This window comes from Aptenodytes forsteri, unplaced genomic scaffold (genome assembly GCF_000699145.1).
Source record: "Aptenodytes forsteri isolate BGI_AS27 unplaced genomic scaffold, ASM69914v1 Scaffold309, whole genome shotgun sequence".
NCBI classification, from domain to species: Eukaryota; Metazoa; Chordata; class Aves; order Sphenisciformes; family Spheniscidae; genus Aptenodytes; species Aptenodytes forsteri.
In genome coordinates this window covers 622115-641613 of record NW_008795857.1, presented here as the reverse complement: position 1 = coordinate 641613, position 19499 = coordinate 622115, and the positions used below count along the sequence as shown (strand labels likewise).

The 19499-nt window shown below is 47.0% G+C and overlaps 1 protein-coding gene across 4 annotated transcripts in view; it reads right to left on the bottom strand.

Moving 5' to 3' along the window:
* LOC103902655 overlaps positions 1–19499 on the bottom strand; it is a 59598-nt gene that overhangs the window by 20530 nt on the left and 19569 nt on the right. For all 4 annotated transcript variants that reach the window (XR_657787.2, XM_009283735.2, XM_019473262.1 and 1 more), the window contains exon 3: positions 18929–19419. Coding sequence is in view for 3 of the 4 variants with exons in the window: in XM_009283735.2 (XP_009282010.1) it covers positions 18929–19419 (491 nt within the window). In the remaining variant the exon portion in view is untranslated. The remainder of the gene's footprint in view (positions 1–18928; positions 19420–19499) is intronic.

Genomic DNA, 19499 nt, shown 5'->3' with positions numbered 1-19499 from the left:
TTTCTTTTTCCCTACCTCCATAGGACAAAGCAACAGCTCTTTTGTCTACTGGTGGGATTTTTTTTTTTAATTATCTTTATTATTATTCTTTTAATTTTATTATCTGGGAGTAGTTTTAAACTTAAGGGCCTGTCTAGAGTTGGATGCAGTTTAACTACTACCGTTTTTTCAAACCAGTTCAGCCTATTTCATGCCAGAGAGCACAGGAACTCTCAGTTCAACTTAACTCATCATTTAATTTACAATAAATCAGCACACTTCATCAAATGCTACATACTGATACACAATCAGCTTGTTACAGCTTAAGAATTTTCCAGGGATTTTCACTTGTTTAATGAAAAAGACTTCAAAATTTAAAAAAGTCTGTATTCACTAACTGTGCTGTAACTTGACTCAAAGGCTAGACTTTTAGAAGAACATCAGGCAGGCCAGAAGTCTGCCTTTCATTAGTTTTGCTGAGGACCCTCCACAGAAGCACTGGTGCACTTTGACTGAAGGTGTAGAGGTGTCTGTCACTTGTTGACATCTCAAAGCTCTTGATAGGATACAAAGTTTTAAGCAGACCAAGTTTTAAGAAAGTCTCCTCAGCTCTGTAGCTCTTGTTTTACTTCCATGCTGTTAACCCTACCAGCCAGTTCCCCAGTTGTCCAGAGTCTTCCAGGAACAACAAGGCAGACCAATCTTGAACGTCTATCACAGAAAATAAATATAGAAACAGACTGATGATATTGCTTTGTTTGTTCAGAAAAAGAACCGAAAGAAGAAACATTACAATGTGAGGAGAAACTGTACTCTAAGTCATAGCAGAAGGCTGATGCAAAAGGAGAAACCATGCCCAGTGATGCGATGTCTATAGAGAAAAAAGCTGCAGTGAAGCAGCTCCACAGCCCAACAAGCAGACAGCTGAAGGGGCCTCAACAAGGTGCTTCTTGTGACAGGGAGGTGAAGCAGACACTGGTGCAGAGGCAACACCGATGTGTGAGCTCCAGCCCAATGCCACTCCCAGTGCACATGCCAAGCCGGCCGGGGAAGCACAGCCCCATGGCCCTTCTCTCCTGAGAAGGCATTTGAGAGCAAGGAGCCTGCCTGACCCCCCTCCCTACAAGCCCCCAGAGCCAGGTTTGGGCCAGGAGGAGCAGCCTTCCCCACCAGCCGGCTGCCGAACAATGCCTGTCCCCTGCCCCACCACTGCTCAGGCAGGCAGAGCCTGCGGAGGGTTAAGGCGCAGGGCAGGGGCACAGCTGCAGCGCAGTGGGCAGATGAGGTCAGGGCACTGCACAAAGTGGCTATTGTGCAGCATGCTGCGACTGCAGGCTTCTGCTCGATGGAGTCCCACTGCCACCGCCTTCCCACCGCGTGGCACGGGGCGGACAGCCCAGGGGGCCACAGGGGCAGGAGGCCCACAACTGCTAGCCACCAGAGAGCAGGGAGACACACATGCAGGGAAACCAGAAGCAGCCTCACGCTACTGACTGAGAGGTAGCGACTGAAATCCCCTCTGGGGATTTCAGCAGGACCCTTTTTACAGCACAGGCTGAGTTAAAGGAAGGGGATCAGCTACCCCCAAAGGCAGCACTCCCACAAGCCAGATGTGAAACCCCACAAGGCCCCAGCCAGAGCTCAGCAGCAAGGCTGAAGCTTTCGGTGCCTCCCCAACCTGACCGCTCCAGGCACCTCCAGGCTAAAACACTGCAGCCCAGTGCCCTCTGCTTTCGCTGACATCTCCAACCCAGACGAGCGATGCTCCATGCCCACGCAGCAGGGCGCAAGGGAGCCAGGCCATGGATCCTGTCCTTTTGCCAACATGGTGATGGGTACTCTGCAAGGGGCAAACCCGGGTCTGTCTTCCTGATCGGTTTAGAAGGATAACAAGCAAAAAAAAAAACCCACCACTTTTAAAGCTATTTTGTAGGCTGATCTTGGACTGGGTTTTTAAATTCCTTGGCACCAAGCAGTGCTGCTAGGGCATGGGCATAACCTCTTAGCTCTGCAGTACAAAAACTAAGGAAAAAGAGTAGGTCACAGGCTCCTCCTTACTGCTGTAAAGCTGAAGCAACTCCAGCTGACCTTACCCCACAGCCAGGCTCAGTCTCTCAGCCACACATGACTTTCATCAGCAGAGAAACAAGGGGGCCAGGCCTTCCCAGCAATCACCTGAGGGTACTGTGCATTTGCATCACTCCATGCAGCCCTCAGCCAGGGATGCCCCACGCCGGGGAGCACCCACTGTCTGGGCCCAGGGGTGTGAGGCCACTACCCAGCACATCCATGTGCCAGATGTAGACACGAGCTCCCTGCCCAGCCCCTGCAGCAGCACAGCACCAGGAGGGCAGTATTTTAGCCACAGCCTTAAATCACAATTATCATCTGTCTCAGTCTGCAGACTGCACCACCAGAAGTTAAAAAGCCTCACAGCACTTTAAAATACAGGCTAATTCAAGTGGTTTGGCCAACAGTCCCATCCTACAGAAATAAACCCCAGCATCTAAAGACTGTAAGCTGTGGTGATGCTGTGGAATATCCTGAAAAGCCTCTAAACTCTTTAGAAAGTTATTTCCATTTCCTATTCAGTTGAATTAGTGATTAACGCTTTTTTGCAACATTTATCCTCAATTTGCCTGAAACCCCTGCAAAACATCAACACATTTGGTCTCTCACTGTCACAAAGGGCCCCCATCTCTATCAGGCAGGGGAACCCCAGTTTTCCAGGCAACACCTCTGCCAGCAAGTGCCACAAATCCATGGCCTCCATTTAATGCAAACACTGACCACTTAGCACCTCTGGACAGGGCAGCAGAGGAAATGCTAATGATCACTAAATGATCATTGAGAATAAATTCAAATTAAAAAAGAAAAACAACAGACAAGGCCTTACAAAAAAGTGTACTGCAGGGACTTGCCCGGGATCACACACTCAGCAAACAGTGGACCATGAAAACCACAACAAAATAACTTCTGTGGTCACCAAAATCCCCTCCAACATAATGTCATTAATCACCTCATTTTGTGCACTCCCGGGAGGGGCTCAGCTGTCACTGCTGAAGAGAAATGGGTGAGAACCTACAGCAAATACAAAATGGCCCTGAACCACAGGTGAGTCTTAACTGGCAGAACAGCAAGTCAATCCCACAAGTGATTGCTCTCTAAACAAGCACAAGCCAGTCACATCTCAGTCCGGAATGATGGGCAGGTGATCACTGCAGAGTGGCACCAGGCTGCTGTGCCTGGTTGATGCCTGCTACAGAAGACTGAGCCGAAGCCTGGCCAGCAATGTCTGCCACCTGGCAGAGCATCCCAATTCCCACCACTCCCAAGGCCCAGAGAGCAGACAAAATTATTCAAATTACAGGCTGCTTTTTTAAGTTCTCCCTGAATATCACACTAGAGCTAATGTAGACACAGCTACCTACTTACACAGTTATGGTCTAAGCAGACTGCCCATCTGTAGGTGACTCTGGTTTTCTACTGCTTCTCTGTCATCTTTGTGGCATACAGTCTCCAGATATGCTTTGAATCTGTACAGAAGCCCCATCCCTCTAGGCACAGATAAATCGGCACACATTTGCCCTGGCACTTTTACTGCTAGCCCTTTGATTTGAGTTTGGGGATGGAGGAAGTGAACACTCTGTATGGAGCATCTCTGGCTCATCAGCCACTTCCCCTGCTGGTCTGGCAGAGTCTGAGTCTGCTGATCTGCAGGGTACATCAGATGGTTCATCTATTCACTCCTCGCCAACCCCAAATCCCTCACTGAGTTTTCTTTGAGGCCTAGAAAAAATGCAAAGCTCCATTTGTGCAGGAAACAGACCTGATGGAAAAGTCCAGCACCTGTGGAGTAACAAAAATATAACAAAGGGGCAGGATTCATTAATTCCCTATCACTCATCTACACATGCCAAAGTTACCGAAGTTCAAATGCTGGGCTCGCCCCTCCTGCTCACTAGAGCCTGGGAAGGGAGGAGGGGTGCAAAGGGACAGGGGGTCTAGTTTCACAGCTGGCAGGCATGGTAGCAGCTCCTGAGAAAAAGCTTACAAGGCTTTTAATTCAGGGTTGCCAACGTGACTGTTTCCTCCCTTCATTCCTGGCCTTGGCTTGCTCCAAAGCTGTCCACAGGGAACATCCAGTCTAGTCTAACATATCATCTGATGTCTCTATAGTTTGTCTCACTTCTGCAGTAACAGTCACAAGCTGGGAACTGAAGCCTTGGCTTGGACATGACTCCAAAGCCCTCCCTCCCCACGGACTTTTGCCATAGGCAGAGCTAGGGCAGAAGGCACACCACCTCCTGTGGCTTTATCCTGTTCCCCTCAGCTCTGCTGCTGCAGCACATGGGAGATGGCAGTGCTGGGGGCTTGAAACGAGCAGCCCCAGACACTTCTACCATTTGCTGTTTAAACACTGTCCCTGAGTGCACCAAGAAGGGGTTAAGACATTAGCACAAGTCAGGCAATAGAGTAAACACAGTTTCCTCTAGGCAGGGAGACACAGAGAGGGCTCTGAAAGTCACACAGCTGTATACCCTGGGAAAGAAGAAAAAAAAAAATTAAAATCAGTGAAAAGTACAAACTCCTGTCAGCTGTGACGTTACAGGGACACAAAGAAGAAGAGAATCCACAGATGGCTGCTCCAAACCCAAAGGACACAGGCACTACCAGAGTGTGTGCCAGAGTACCTTTACACCATTCTTGGCTAACTGAAAAAAATACAAAGACACTCTGAAGGCTCTGTGCAAGCCACAGGGCCTCATGCTTATCAGCCAGACCACCAACAGCCTAGGCATCCAAGACACCAGATTTCCAGAAGATAGTGCACACTTGCACAGGTTCACCCACCCGAAGAAAGGATAGCTGTACACATGGAAGGCAAAAGAAAAAAGCTCAAAGTTGTTTCAAGTCTAGATTTTTAAGTCAATTTCTTCATGTTTTTAGTGCTAACCTGAATGCTTTAGATGGTGATATCAAGTGTTTAAGGTTAAAGGTTTAAGTTCGTGGCCCTGAATGCCTGTCTGTCAGCCCAAAAACCTGCCCTAGAGGGTGTAAGTTAGCACAAGAGACTTTTCAGGAGGTATAAAAACCACACTGTATCTATCTCTAATCCACCACAGAAAATGTCCAATGGAGATCAATGGGTTTATCTGGGGAGAACCCAGAACATGCAGCTTTTCAGCAGATTCTTAGCCAGAGGGTTGTTCTTAGTGGAGCGTCTCAAAAATAGGGCAACATGGGGTATACTCATGGCACTAAATCAGGAAAGGATTTTTCAGTGGCCATGAAGGCAGGCATGCCCTGTTCTTCACAATGGAAACCTCAAAAGGTGACTCTGAATCGCCTCCCACCCTCTCTCCAGCTGAATGCAAAGGATATTACCCCATGGGAACCCTTGCCTTGGGTTCAGCTGGTACTGATGGGAGCACTCACAAAGGCAACTTTAAGCAGAACACACACAAGGTCATGTCTTCAGACAAGAACTTGCATTTGTGGACAGTGGAGAAACTTTGAAAAAGCCAAATGCAGACTGACTGCATAAACAGCTCTGTGAAGCCAAAAAAAAGCCTGTCTCAAACAAACAAGCAAACATCCTGAGCCATGGGGCTTGCTCGGGCTCCACAGAGTCTGAATGCAGGGCACAGAGTCCCACTCCTTCTCCTCTGACACACACACGTGTACATGTCATGTCTGCACAGCCCTGCAGCATATTTCAGCATCTTCTCCTTTCACATGACTATGCCTATTTGTGAGATCCCATTTGTTTGCATGAGCACATGAAAATAATTTTACATAAACAAGTACTACATTAGAAATTACAGGCCAGAAGATGATTAACAAACCAGAGAGACCATTTTTTGTCTTCAAATAGACATCCGTGAAGTGGGAATAGTAGAACACTAATAACCACAGAGAGAAATGATGATGTAACCCAACTGTTCCCACATTCCCCACCCTACCACCTACTTGTCCCCCTACTCCCCCACCCTCTCTGAACCTCACATACATGTTAGTGACAAGGGAACATGCTGAAGTGGCTGGCTAGCTAATAGGATAAAGGCCTCTTATTCCAGGGAGCTAAATCATTTATGCAGCATGTAACTAACCACTGCGCTCAGAGAACATTCTCCCATGCCCACATGCAGCAGTGCCTGCCCACACCTGCCTTGCAGCACCACGCTACACAGTACACAGGGCCTGGGGTAATGTTTGTGGGTTGAAGCTCAGAGATTGCGATGGGGTTTGACCTACTAACTTTGAAAGGGCTGGCCTAGGCCTGTACCCATGTGAACAGCTTGCAAGGATTTCAGAGAAGCCAGTATCCCCCACCTGGTGCTTTGTCCTTCCTCTTAAGTAAGTATATGGTTCCCTTCAGCGCTGGTGATCAGCACTCAGGGATTCTGATACCCTGTTGCATGCCCTTTGTTCACATCCTCATGGCTGCACATGGCTCAAGATGGCACAGAAGCTGATCCAGGGAAGCCTCCCCGATGCAAGAAGGAATACAACCAATTCAGCAAACAGTGCTTTACCCCGGACACTTCAATGCGCTGAGCTTCAGCATCTCCACTTGTCCATGGGTGCCAGCACAGGATACACATTACTCCTGCCAACTTTTTGAACCTCCCCTATGCAAGAGCAGTGATGTGCCAGCTCAGAGCCAGAAGCAGGCCACTACCTTTCTAAACAGGTGTTAGCAGAGCACAGCAACCCTTAGAGCTGTACCCAAAGAACTAGCTGGAGAACTGCTGACCTCATGTATACCACTCCATTGTCTGCATCAAGGTCTACTTTCCAAATAGTTGGAAATAAACCTTCAACTCAATAGCCTGTAAGATCCATATCAGAGCCTGTATAACACATGCCAGTGCTCATAATACACACATTGATTTTAACACACAAATCATTTCGGCGTTTCCTTTTTCCAGTTCAGGATTTTGGCCCATCTCATGCTTATGAAATGGTCATGTCCTAGGACCAAGAGGGCTCATTCACCCACCACACTAGAGAAGGGCAAAAGTTCAGATTATCTCATTAAAAGAAGAAAGAACAGAGTACAAAGGCAGACCTGAATGTCTCAAGGCCAAGTTCATTAAGATCCTCTGTGCAGAGAAAGGTTGATAATAAAAGCAAAAATTTATACCACATTTATCTGAATAGTTTTGAGGGTGTTTGAGTGATTTGGATGGTTGCATCTGGAAAGCAAATGAACCAGTGTCTGAACTCAGCACAGTTTTATACAGCGGACCAAGCAACATAGGCAAGTCTCACAGTTGCAGCAGTAGTTACTGCTGCTTTCTACTTCTAACCCTACCGGTAGCCACATCGTGAGATAGCAATCTGATTTTTTTTCAGCTTCTTGTGGTTTACCGTTTCACTCATCTCTAGGGTCTTTCCATAGGCTGGTTTAGCATAACTGCCCATAGTAAAAAAGTCTGCAAAATGCAGGCAGGAAGAACTAGCACATCAAAAATGCCTTTCACACTTCTTGTAGCAGTCAGACTTGGAAAGAACATCAGGTATATGAAAGAAAACACACAAGAATACTAAAAAGATGTTGTACTAGAAGTCTCTCTGCTCAAAAAACATTTTCCAAGAGCATCACTTCCACTGCTCATAATTACACTCATTCCTCTAACAACACTTAGAAACTAACAGAGATGGACATGTTATTCAGAGGATGACAGTAAATTATATTAAGTTGAAAACAAGTTAAGAGCTTGATTTAATAGCACATCAAATTCACAACTACAATGAAAATACATGTATCATGAACTCACTGTGCTATTTCAATCAGAGCTCTGAACAAAGCACCACAGCTTAGGTTTCAAGACTTACATTAAGGTATGCTCAATATACAGTCTTATCTAGCCAGGTACACCACGTTCTTATGTGAGGCTTGTCTGTCTTTCCTGCACATACAGAAAACAATAGTGGTGACAGACTTTCCTGAACAAATGCAGGGCATTCCCTGACCTACAGTGGTTTCCCCAGCTGCAAACCACATCACCTGTAATGTAACAAGTAACAGGTTTACAGCAATAAGAAAACCAGACATCTGAGTGGCTCCATTTTAAGGATATTTCTACCTATACTAGGAACTGCACAGATCCACTAGCTTTGCAATTTGGAAAATGATTTGTTAAACTGTTCCTTGTTTCTTAAGTAATGCCCATATACTGTCACACCAGAGCCTATAGGAGTGTCTGATGAGCCTCTGAAGCAATATGCAAGATAAGGAGTTCCTGAAGTCTCCACAGGTAGGCGAAAGACTTATCTATGCTGTCAAAAATGAGCATGCTTACAATAAGATTGCAAAGTAACTTGCAAAGTAGTTCAGGGTTTCATCTTTTGTATAACTGCTCAACCTATTTTTTCCATAATCAAACGCATGGAGGTGAAATTACAGCTTGCAAGGATATGCCAGGATTTTAAAACACAAGCACATTTTTAGAATTAAAACTATAGTTTGCCATAGCATAGACATGACCACAGACTTCACATTTACACTCTAGAGGATCCTCAGTTTTGCAAATTCATTCCTATGGAAATTGCTTTGCATGAGCAAGCAAAGGCCAACAGGAGATTGAAAAGATCATTTGCAATGAGGAAAACCAGCAAACTTAATAGGGTTTATCTTAAATATCTTAATTTGTGCTTTTTTTAATTTACTTGTGTCCCCTAGGACACCTATGCTTTTGAAACCCGGAATTTAGAAAAAATGTAATTATATGTTTTTGGCTTGGAGAGAGAGGGTTCATCTGTGACTTACCTGTCATCATCTCCTCAAAACCAATTGCAGCTCAACAAGAAGCATGTTATCTGGGATCACTGCTCTGGAGAAGGGCAGAGAGTTTTAGAAGTGAATCTGCTCTGGTTTAACTCATCTACATGAGAAGTAGATGCCTCTATTGAGTGCCTCCTCCTGTGAGATGGGCTGTGGACCAATGCCCAAAACTCCCATTGACATCAACAGGCTGAAAGAAAGCACGAGCAGAGCGCAGCAGTGCGGTTCTCATGTAAGCCAACAATGGAGAGGCTTTTCAGAGCTAAGGCAGAAAATCAGAGCTAAACCCCAGCCCACGCCAAGGACAGCTGTGTTGTTGACAGCCAGGCTGGCTATTCTACCATGCCAAAGCTTGTCTCAAAAAAACAGTATTTCCTAGAGTGTTTACTCTAGTCACGGGCTTGGCCTTAAAAGCTCAGCCAGCTTCTGCCCATTGAACAGCGATGGTTGCTGCGTTTTCAAGTCTCAGACACGCTCTAGGACAAGCTGCTTGTTTTCAGTCTGCTGTGGCAAAACTGGAGCACAAAAGCCCAGCGTTAATAGTTAATCTGCACCATCACATGACCACCCTGTTTCTACTGTTTCCAAACCTGCACTACCACCTCCCTCCTTCCTTCTCACTCACAGGCACTGCCCCACAGGGAGGCTGCAGGGTCCAAAGCACACCTGTGTCACCTCTCAAACACCAGTGCCAAGCCATGCTGGACAAGGAAAATGTCCTACTTCAGAGATATGGGGCTATGCAGTACCAGCAGAAAGTAAAGGGAAAAACAAGCTCTTGCTTTCCATTCGTTGCTACCATTGCTTCTGTGTAGTGCTTTGAACAAGTCTCTTACCATCTAACTTTTAAGCAGTAGTAGCCCCTGTTACCTTGTGGGTGCTGATTTTTAAGGGACTGGTCACTTGTGTAAGTGCTTAAGCTGGGAATTCAACGCTTAGTGGTGGTGGTAGGGTAGGAAAAAGTCTAACCTATCTCTTCTGCTCATTTCAGTTTCTTCATCTATATAATAAAGTCAGAAAAGCAAGCAGAAAACTGCCACCACCATCACACACTCTCCGGACTACATGAGGAATAACCACCTTGGTACCAAATAGCCATTTACCCTTTCCAGTCTCAAGCTTACCTCACTGATCCTCGAGCTTGGTACCAAATAGCCATTTACCCTTTCCAGTCTCCTCAAGCTTACCTCACTGATCCTCCAAAGAAGTAAACTGTAAGGCTTTCTCCTTTTCAGAGGTTGCTACCATAAGCAAAAGATGTAACTTACCATGCCTGAAGAGAGATCCATTCACCTGCAGACAAATACAACAGGGGCAATGACAGCATATGGTGAAGCCACCTGCAAACTCCTTTTCTCCCCAGGCAATGATGAGATATAAATATCATAATGAGCCCGTGCTGAGGGAGGAGTGGGAAGGGAGAGGTATCTGGCCAACTCAATGGCTACACTAGGACTGAACCCAGGCAGCCCTTCTAGTCCAGGCACACCAAGGCTGGGGGGCAGTGAGGACAATCCAGCCCTGTTCCAGAGGAGAGCACTGTAGAGAAGGTCCTGACCTTCACTTCCAAGCAACATCTACCAACTGGTCTTGCTGGAAAGTATAAACAGGTTGCAGCAAAACTTCTTAATCTGCCAGGCCCTCAAGGCCACTTGGGCTGAATTCAGAGAGTGGGAAAGAGAATGTGCCAGCATTATCCTTCTGCACCGTACTGTGTCAAAACAAGAAACAAAACATCCTTTGGCAAGCCTTCTTCAAAAAGGACCCACAACAGCCAACACACAAGAGACAGAACAGGGATATGCTGCAGGATGGTCACCCTTGGGTATCCAACCCAGCGCCCACTCTGTGACTGCCATTCACCCCACTTCAAATCACATTTTAACCAGTTGTGTTGTTGCTGCAGTTAGGATCTCTAGCTTTTGCTGAGTGATGGGTTTTGTGGCCTGCTGGCAGCCCACCATAAACCACTGCCAGTAGCTATGGGAGACTGGGCTTTTCCTTCCATTAGTTCAGTAAGAATTAATCTCTGTGGTGCTTTGAGAGAAAAATGCTAAAGAGGTCAAGACCTCAACCTTGTCCATTCACATGCAGAGGTTCTGGCAGCCACTTCCAGTTGGGAACACCTCCCCCCCCCTTCAAAATTTGCTCCCTCCAGGCCTACCTACCCCTCGGAGTCACACCAAGAGTTCAAGCCTCACACAGTATCACCAGAATCACTCAGGACTTCTCCCTAAGTCACATCCCAAGGACACATGCCAGTGGTGCCCATATGCCCATTTGATCTCCTCTCTCTGGTCTGCAGCCAAAGACTCAGCTTTAGTCTAATACCTTCTTACCAGGCTTTAGAGAAAAAAGACAGACAGCAGGGTTGGGAAGGTAGCCAGCAAGGCTGCCAATCTAAATGATAAACCATTGGCTTTAACCTCAGGCTCATAATTTACTGCCACTGGTGCCAGGTGCTATTATTGTCCCTTTGGGAATCTTAATACAACAAAATTACGCTCTCTAGCTCTGTCTCCATCCATTCTTACCCTCCTCTTCCCCTTCCTATCCCACAGATCTCTCCTGCCTTCAACACATACGCTCCCAAACTTCAGCCACATCTAATTTCCTTCCCTCACCTTCCTTTTCCTCAACCAAGCGCTCTTCTGGTGCACTTCAAATCACCCTGACCAACCTAATCCCCACTCTCTTCCATGATCCAAAGCAGAGGTTTCAGATGTTTCAGCAGATGTTCTAGCTACTGGCTCATGCTTGGAGACAGCCCAGATGATACTTAGGCCCCATGGTAGTCCAAATAGCTATACTGACCAACATGCAAGCTCCCAGGAAGAGAAGGCAAAAGGTACATGGCCAGGTACCCAGGGAAAAAGAAATAAATATTTCCAGACAGAGACACTCATACAGTGGCTCACTCGTCCATCTCCCCCTTGAACTGTTGCCCTTTTACATGCGTTACAAAGCCTGATAAAAAATGCACTCGGGTAAAACAAGGAAGGAAGAGATTAAGGGAGAAGAACAGAAGTGTTTGGCCCTAGAAATGGACAAGCCAACACACTCTGTGCCAGGGCTGACACAATGGTGTAAGAGGTCCAAGGAGAGATGTGTGATCAGAATGAAAGTCTGCTAGCAGCACACCTGAAAGGCAAACATAGTATCAACAGATGTCATGGTGCAGGACAGAAGTGCCACACAGAATCGGAGCAAACTTGCACAGAAATTAATTCTGTATTTCAACAATGTACAGAGAACATAGAACCTCACAGAGAAGCTGTTGATGTACGGGCTGGATGAGCAGACAGCGAGGTAAACTGAAAACTGGGTGAACGGCTGACCTCAGAAGGTTGTGATCAATGGCACAAAGTCTAGTTGGAGGCCAGTAATTAGTGATGTACCCCAGGGGTCAGTACTGGATCCAGTCCTGTTCAACATCTTTATTAATGACCTGCATGATGGGGCAAAGCATACCCTCAGCAAGTTTGCTGATGACACAAATCTGGGAGGAGTGGCTGATACACCAGAGGGTTGTGCTGCCATCCAGAGAGACCTCGACAGGCTGGAGAAATGGGCTGACAGGAACCTCATGAAGTTCAACAAGGGAAAGTGCAAAGTCCTGCACCTGGGGAGGAACGACCCCAAGCACAAATACACACTGGGGACCACCCAGCTGGAAAGCAGCTTTGCAGAAAAGGATCTGGGGGTCCTGGTGGACACCAGATTGAACATAAGCCAGCAATGTGTCCTTGCTGTGAAGGTGAATGGTATAGTTGGCTGCATTAGGAGGAATGTTGCCAGCTGGTCAAGGGAGGTGATCCTTCCCCTCTACTCTGCACTGGTGAGGCCACACCTGGAGTACTGTGTCCAGTTCTGGGGTCCCCAGTACATGGAGCTACTAGAGTGTCCAACAGAGGGCCACAAAGATGATTAAGGGACTGGAGCATCTCTCCTATGAGGAGAGAGAGCGAGCTGGGACTGTTCAGCCTGGAGAAGAGAAGGCTCAGGGGGATCTTATAATTGTGTACAAATACCTGAAGGGAGGATGGAGCCAGGTGCTTTTCAGCGGTGCCCAGTGCCAGGACCAGAGGCAATGGGCACAAACTGAAACACAGGAGGAGGTTCCCTCTGAACATCAGAAAACACTTTTATTGTGAGGGTGGCTGAGCACTGGCACAAGTTGCCCAGGGAGGTTGCAGGGTCTCCATCCTTAGAGATGTTGAAAAGCCATCTGGACAGGGTCCTAGGCAACTGGCTCTAGGTGACCCTGCTTGAGCAGAGTGGTTAAACATTGGAACAGGCTGCCCAGGGAAGTGGTTGAGTCACCATCCCTGGACATATTTAAAAGACGTGTAGATGAGGCACTTAGGGACATGGTTTAGTGGGCATGGTGGTGTTGGGTTGACGGTTGGACTCGATGATCTTAGAGGTCTCTTCCAACCTTAATGATTCTATGATTCTGTGATCTCCAGAGGTCCCTTCCAACCTCAACCATTCTCTGAGAGTGCTCTAACCTGTCATGCTGAAAGCTTAGAAATAGGACTAGATTATCCTACCTGCCTTGCCCTTGGCATTTACAAGCTGGCACCATGGCAGCAGGTGAGCCTTACCGTCAGTGAAGTGACGACATAGTCAACTCACTTGCCTCCTTCAGTAAAGAAGAGGAAATCATTACCCTTTCTAGGAAGCAGCTAGGCCAAGGTCTACATGGGTTACTGCTCTCTTATGCTCCGATTCATCCAGCCCTAGCAGCATGCAGGTACTGCCATTACAGCATGTTTTTGTATGGATTAGATAACCATCCAGGGAACACTTAGGGGACACAGAGAAAGAGACAGATATCTGCTGCCTGGCAGAGTCATAATCACCTCCTTGGGGCAGGGTGGGGTTCCTCACGCCTTCCCTCACTATTCAGTCTCTCTACCTCCCAGACCTGTGTGTTCCCAGAAAACACCCCTCCTTCCCACCCTCCCTCTCTCTGCCACTGTCAGACTACAAATGCCTTAATCAGCAAGCCAGACATCAGCTGGGTGGCACTGAGCCAAAGAGTCTTTGTAACAGACATCAAACCAGAAGAGAACATCTCCTCAGCTCCTCCAAAGACACAAAGAATGAGACACCTCTACCATGCCCCATCACCCACTCATGTGGTACATCTCTATAGAGTCCCAGAGCCCCCTGCCACAGAACTTCATCCTTGAAGGCAAGTAGACCAGACAATCTAATCAATCTTTTTCAGCCCCAAACTTTCCCATGCCAGGATTGCCTTGCAGCAGCCAGGCATAGCATTTGTTTTGCTGGCTACTTCAGTGCCAAATGCTGGCAGGGGTGAGACAGGCAGGGGCTTCTGTCTGGAGGAACGGCTGTTGTAGAATATTTCTGGGGGTGAAAAATAAAAGCAAAATTGCAGGAGGTTACTAGAAGCAGGATTTCTCATTCTGTAATGGCGCAATTGGTTTCTGCAACAGTTTCCTTAGTATATTGCTTCAACAAGCACTCTACTGCACCAGGGGACAAAGAATTGCTATGGCCCAACTTTTCACACCTGGGAGAGACAAGTTTGGCACTGGGCCCCTTAGGAAATGTTGTAAGCTGTTACGCTCAGCACAGGCCCCTGAACTCCGCTCAGCCACTCTGGAGAGCAAGGCCCAGGGCAGAGACAGTGATGAAACTACCACCAGCACCAGCAGTGGATTTTCCAGCACCCCGTCAGCACAGAGGCAAGCTCAGACAGGCAGATGATAATTTTCAGGAACTGACAGGGCCTGGATTCAAATGGGAGGCCAAGAGGTGAAAACGACTCGCGAGCTCGCACATTCCCTATCTGGAAGCTGTTTGTCAAGTCCTGGAGAGACAGGCAAGGGCAAAGCCCAGCTGTGCTAAGGATATGGAAATCTCACCCTGGAGCCATTAGCAGCCCAAAGCCCAGACCCCAGCATACCAGGGGTCACACACTGGTCCTTGGTCATGTGTGGTAAGTGCTGTCCTCCAGCCTCTGTGCAACCAGTATCAGCGCAAAGAAAGCTTTCAGTGCCAATCGCCCTACGAGGCCCAGTCCAACCAAAATGCCAGCATTCAAATATTCAGCAGAATGACTAGCATCTAAATGCTCATACAGGATGTGCTTCTCTTCTGTGCTGGCCTTTTTCATCCTAGGATTTCAAAGCGTTTTAAATAATGCATTAAGCTTCCATAAGACAATGGAAGCTTGATATTATCTACTCATACATGCAGGCAAACCATGGCAGAAGGGTTTCACAACTTGCTCAGAACTACCTAGTGACTTCGTAGCATAACAGGAAATATACCCATGTACCCAAACTCTCTGCCCTTGTACTTTAAAGCAATGCTTTCCTTACCAGCCACCTACCCACACATAAATGAGAGCAATTTGGATTTCTCATCCTGCCTACCCAAAGCTGCTCTCCTCCAAGACAGATCTCTTATGGTCTCTCTCCCTGCAAATGCTGCACTCCGACTTCTCATGCTGCTGAAAGGAGATTTCAAAGGAGCTCCAGCCAGTCCCACTAAACTGTACAGGAGGATGGAGCCTTTACTTCCTCTCGATCTGTTTACACAACATGCCGAGACCAATTATTACCCCCTGGGAATGAGCTCAGCAGCTCCAAGAAGTCTTTATGACACCCTGGACTTCCTTACATCTCAGCCAACCCTTGTGTCCCCTGGTGCCTTCACCTCAAGCCATTAAAGGATGTCCCTGCTCTCCTTGACCTCGTGCTCTCAGCATTGCCAAAGAAGTCAGATCTGCTGAGGTTAGCAGGGTGGCAGCAGCCCCAGTCTTTCTAGTACATGTTCGGCCTTCAATAAATAGCAAGTGGCTGGCAGCAGGGCCTGTGTGTAATGAGGTTGCTGTCCCAGGACCATGATCAAGGGGTGGCTGGGAGAGGGCATTCACTGCTGCAACGCAGGTGTCTGCATGAGCCAGCGTATTTCTGCCCAATTAGGGTAAGGAAAAGAAGAAGTCTGAGCTAATTTTCTAGTCCTTTAGAGGAGTGACGAAAAGCACGTATTGAATTCCCCTCGCTCAGCCTCAATAGGGAAGAGGCTGGATGGCCAGCTGACCATCCACCCAGGGTGGGAAATACACCCACCAACTGTCCAAACTCATGGCTGGGGCACAAAAGGGCAGAATCACACTGCCCCGTGAAGCCAGAAAGGCATGGCCTGGCACCTAACCAGAATGGGACTTTTTAAACCTGCTCCTGTGCAGCCTTTCCTGCTGAGGGAGGCTGAACTGAAAGGCCCAGATGATGGAGGTTTATCCATCAGGCCATGGAGGTAGAAGCACGGCAATTCCCTAACCCCTTAAAAGCACCCAGATTGCCCCCAACCCATTTGTCTCTCCCAAATCTGCTCCCCTTCCTTACCAAAAGGCACCAAATCACTGGAACACAGCAAGACATTTGGACACTACGTGCCACTGATCCATGGCCTTCCTGGAAAAGCTGCCTTGTCTGTTCAACCTTAAGAATAGCTTAAGTATGCCCACACAGAGCTACGCCACACCACAACTCTCTGGGCCAATTTTCCATCACCGTCCAATATAAACTGGATTTGATGCAAAGACAAAGCACTCGGCACCTCTTCAACCACCCCTGAGTAACCCATACCACATCACGCACCCAAAAGTATCTTGTCTCGGAACACATTTGCTTCTGGCACAAATTAATCTTGCCTGATACTCTGTCATCGGTCAGCTTCACAGAGACACAGGAATGGAAGTAAGGCTCAGGGACAAGAGTGAAAACCACATCTGCTGGTCAAAAAAGTTTCCATCTGATTGAGCTTTTCAGCTGTATTCTCATGGGCAAGAACATGATAGTAAGGATAAGAATCACAATGCAAGAATAACTTGATGTTCAGAGCCCAGATGAAGCCTTAGAGTAGCCAGTTTAATATCATCCCTCATTTGCATTGTTTACCTGACTAAAAGCCACATGATGCCAAGTGCTGCCCAGACAGTTAATAAGAGGCATTTTTGTTGGATAACGAGAACAGACCAAGAAAGAAATGCCCTGGTCCCATGTTACAGGTGGGGAATGGAAGTACTAAACGAGACTTGCCTAGCTTTATACAAGGATTTTGTGACAGAACTCAAAACAAAACCCAGATTTCAGATCACTGTTGTCAGAAATGAGATCACTGATTTTAGCTAAGCTGATGGGAATCCAAGTGTCAGTAAAGACTGAATCTACAACACTGTTACTGTTCTGTTGTACAGAAACAAGTACAGGTAGCAAGCAAAGCCACGCAGTGAACAAGACTTCCTAGATCAAGCAAGAAGTCATCATAAAGCTTCAAGATGTTACTGGTTGAAAATTAACCAATTAAAACTATAAAAATAATACAAATGACCAAACACTGTTACAATATTCAGGCTGCATCTCACTCTGCATGTTTCCCCCTCCATGCCCCCCCCCCAAAGTACATTTTTAAAATTAAAACCACTAGCAGAATATCCTTTCTTTATAGCAGGGATTCCACAACCTAGAAGTGTTAATGACATCTACAGTAAAAATGTTACTTAAAAAACACACCTCCACTCCAGATTTCAACTTTTTTGCAAAAATCATCGCCACAATTAATCCAGAAGTGCAGAGAGCAGACAGACCAGGAAGCAAGTCATTCTCACAAGGTTTCCCAGAAAAACCACAGTAGTTTGGAAAGCTTATTTAAATTAGCCTCTTTCACCAACACACTCCCAAACATACTGCTGAAGGGAACTTAAGGCAGAGCAGGTAGATGCTATGCCTGGGATCCAAATCAGAGAAAGCACCTGGGCCGAAAGGAAGATTTCTCCATTTACTCATACGGACTCTGAAAAAAAGGCGGCACAGCACAGGCTTACCAGCTTTTTTCTCCTCTCATTAGGATGTGAGACTAATTAAAGTCTGTCAGTACCAGCAGAAGATTTGGGTGATGTGAAATGCAAGACTAGGCCTTTTGAATGTTCTGTGAGCAGAAACATGGTGAGAAGGGTGATGAGGGGGTGAGGAAAACTGTACTGAAACCACAAGTCTCTGCATTATGTATTCACAGGATGTATCCTGCCAGCAGGACTGAGAACAAGCAGGGATGTAATGGGGAAATGGAGGGGTCTCACTTTTACAGATCTTGGAAAATAAATACATAGTCCTTTCTTTTAGTGGGTCCATCTTGTAGGCTTAAAGGGGGTGTTGTTAGTGAGGTTAAAACTAGTATATCCAACCAACCAGAGGCACTGAAATTCCTCCCTAATGAGAGGAAATTCAGAACTGAAAATAACTGTCTTTAACTTACTGCAGTTTACCAGGGTCAGCAGATGTCTGCAGATACACTTTCAAACTGACACTACACCAGTGCAAGAAGAAAAACAAATAATGAAGAGCGAGCTGAAATACTAACTCTACAGCAACGCCTTCTGAAAGAGAGGCACCAGATGGGCATTGCACAGGGCAGCCCACCCCACCAGTACCAGGCATGCCCCATTTTCCAGCCTCTGCAGAGATGAGGCAAACTCTTAGCATTTATGCACTTCGATCCCAGGGCCCTCCAGAAGTCCTGTAAAATCAAGAGTAACTGCATCTAGAGCAAACAGTTTATATTTGTGAAGCGTTAAGAAGGTAAAACACACTGTTTTACATTGCTGTAAAACTCCTAGGAGGCATAAAGAGACCTGGGCCCAAGGAGGTCAACAAGTGTGGAAATACCCATCATCATAAGTCTACAACCACTTTGATCACAAAGATATTTCTTTATACACCCCTAAGCAATTAATTTATTTTGAAGTAAATGGTATGGGTCAGCTCATGGCAGCAGAGGTAACTTGACAAAGTGAACTCCAGTGATTTTGTTCCTGTGTCATGCAATGAACCAGACAGTATAAGTGCTGCCTTTCTAACGGGGGTAACAAAAAGAACAGCCCAACTGTAGCAAAAGCCACTCAAGTAGCAGCAGCTTTACCTCTCAAGAGAGGCATCTACACTTAGGCCTAGTTTATCCTAGACAGACAGCAGAAGTACCAGTTATGCCTCTGAAGACGTGATCACAAGAAACAACCCTATGAATTTACTGAACCCTGCCTCAATAACCCTTTTCCCTTTGCTTACAACACCTTCTCTCAAGTGACACCACCTTCCTCATGAAGTTCTGCCTTACCTGCTGCATTTTTTCCAGGTCAAGGCTGGGCCTGCTGACCTTATCCCCGTATCCTTGTCGATGTCTCTTACAAGGCATGACTTGCTCAAGGCCTGCCCCGACGCTTGTGAAGATTAAAGGTCTGGAGGCTGGGCTCCGCCCCAGGGGCTGGAGTCTCTTGGGAGGGGAGGCACTGAACAGCACAGGGCTTGGGCTGGCGTGCAAGCCATCGGCCTGCTCTGCCACGGGCCGGAAGGACATAGCGCACAAATTCTTTACTTCTTCGTCACTGGAGGAGGTGTTGTTGCTGTCACTGCAGCAGGCAAGCCTGCTGACCTGGGACCACTTTCGCTTCTCAGCGGCAAACTCTCGGTTGATGCGCTCCAGCTCCTCTTCCGAGCTGTGGCGGTCAAGGCTGGCATGGAAGAGGGCCCGAACCTTGCAGCATTGGTTCTCCTGGTTCTGGAGCTGGTTGGTGGCCAGAGGGGTCAAAGTACAATTCCGTCTTCTCTCTGGTGGGAGGAGGAGATAAAGGAGTAGCAGAGCAGATCTGCGTCCCACACCCTAATAAACTGGGCCTGCTTTCTGCTGA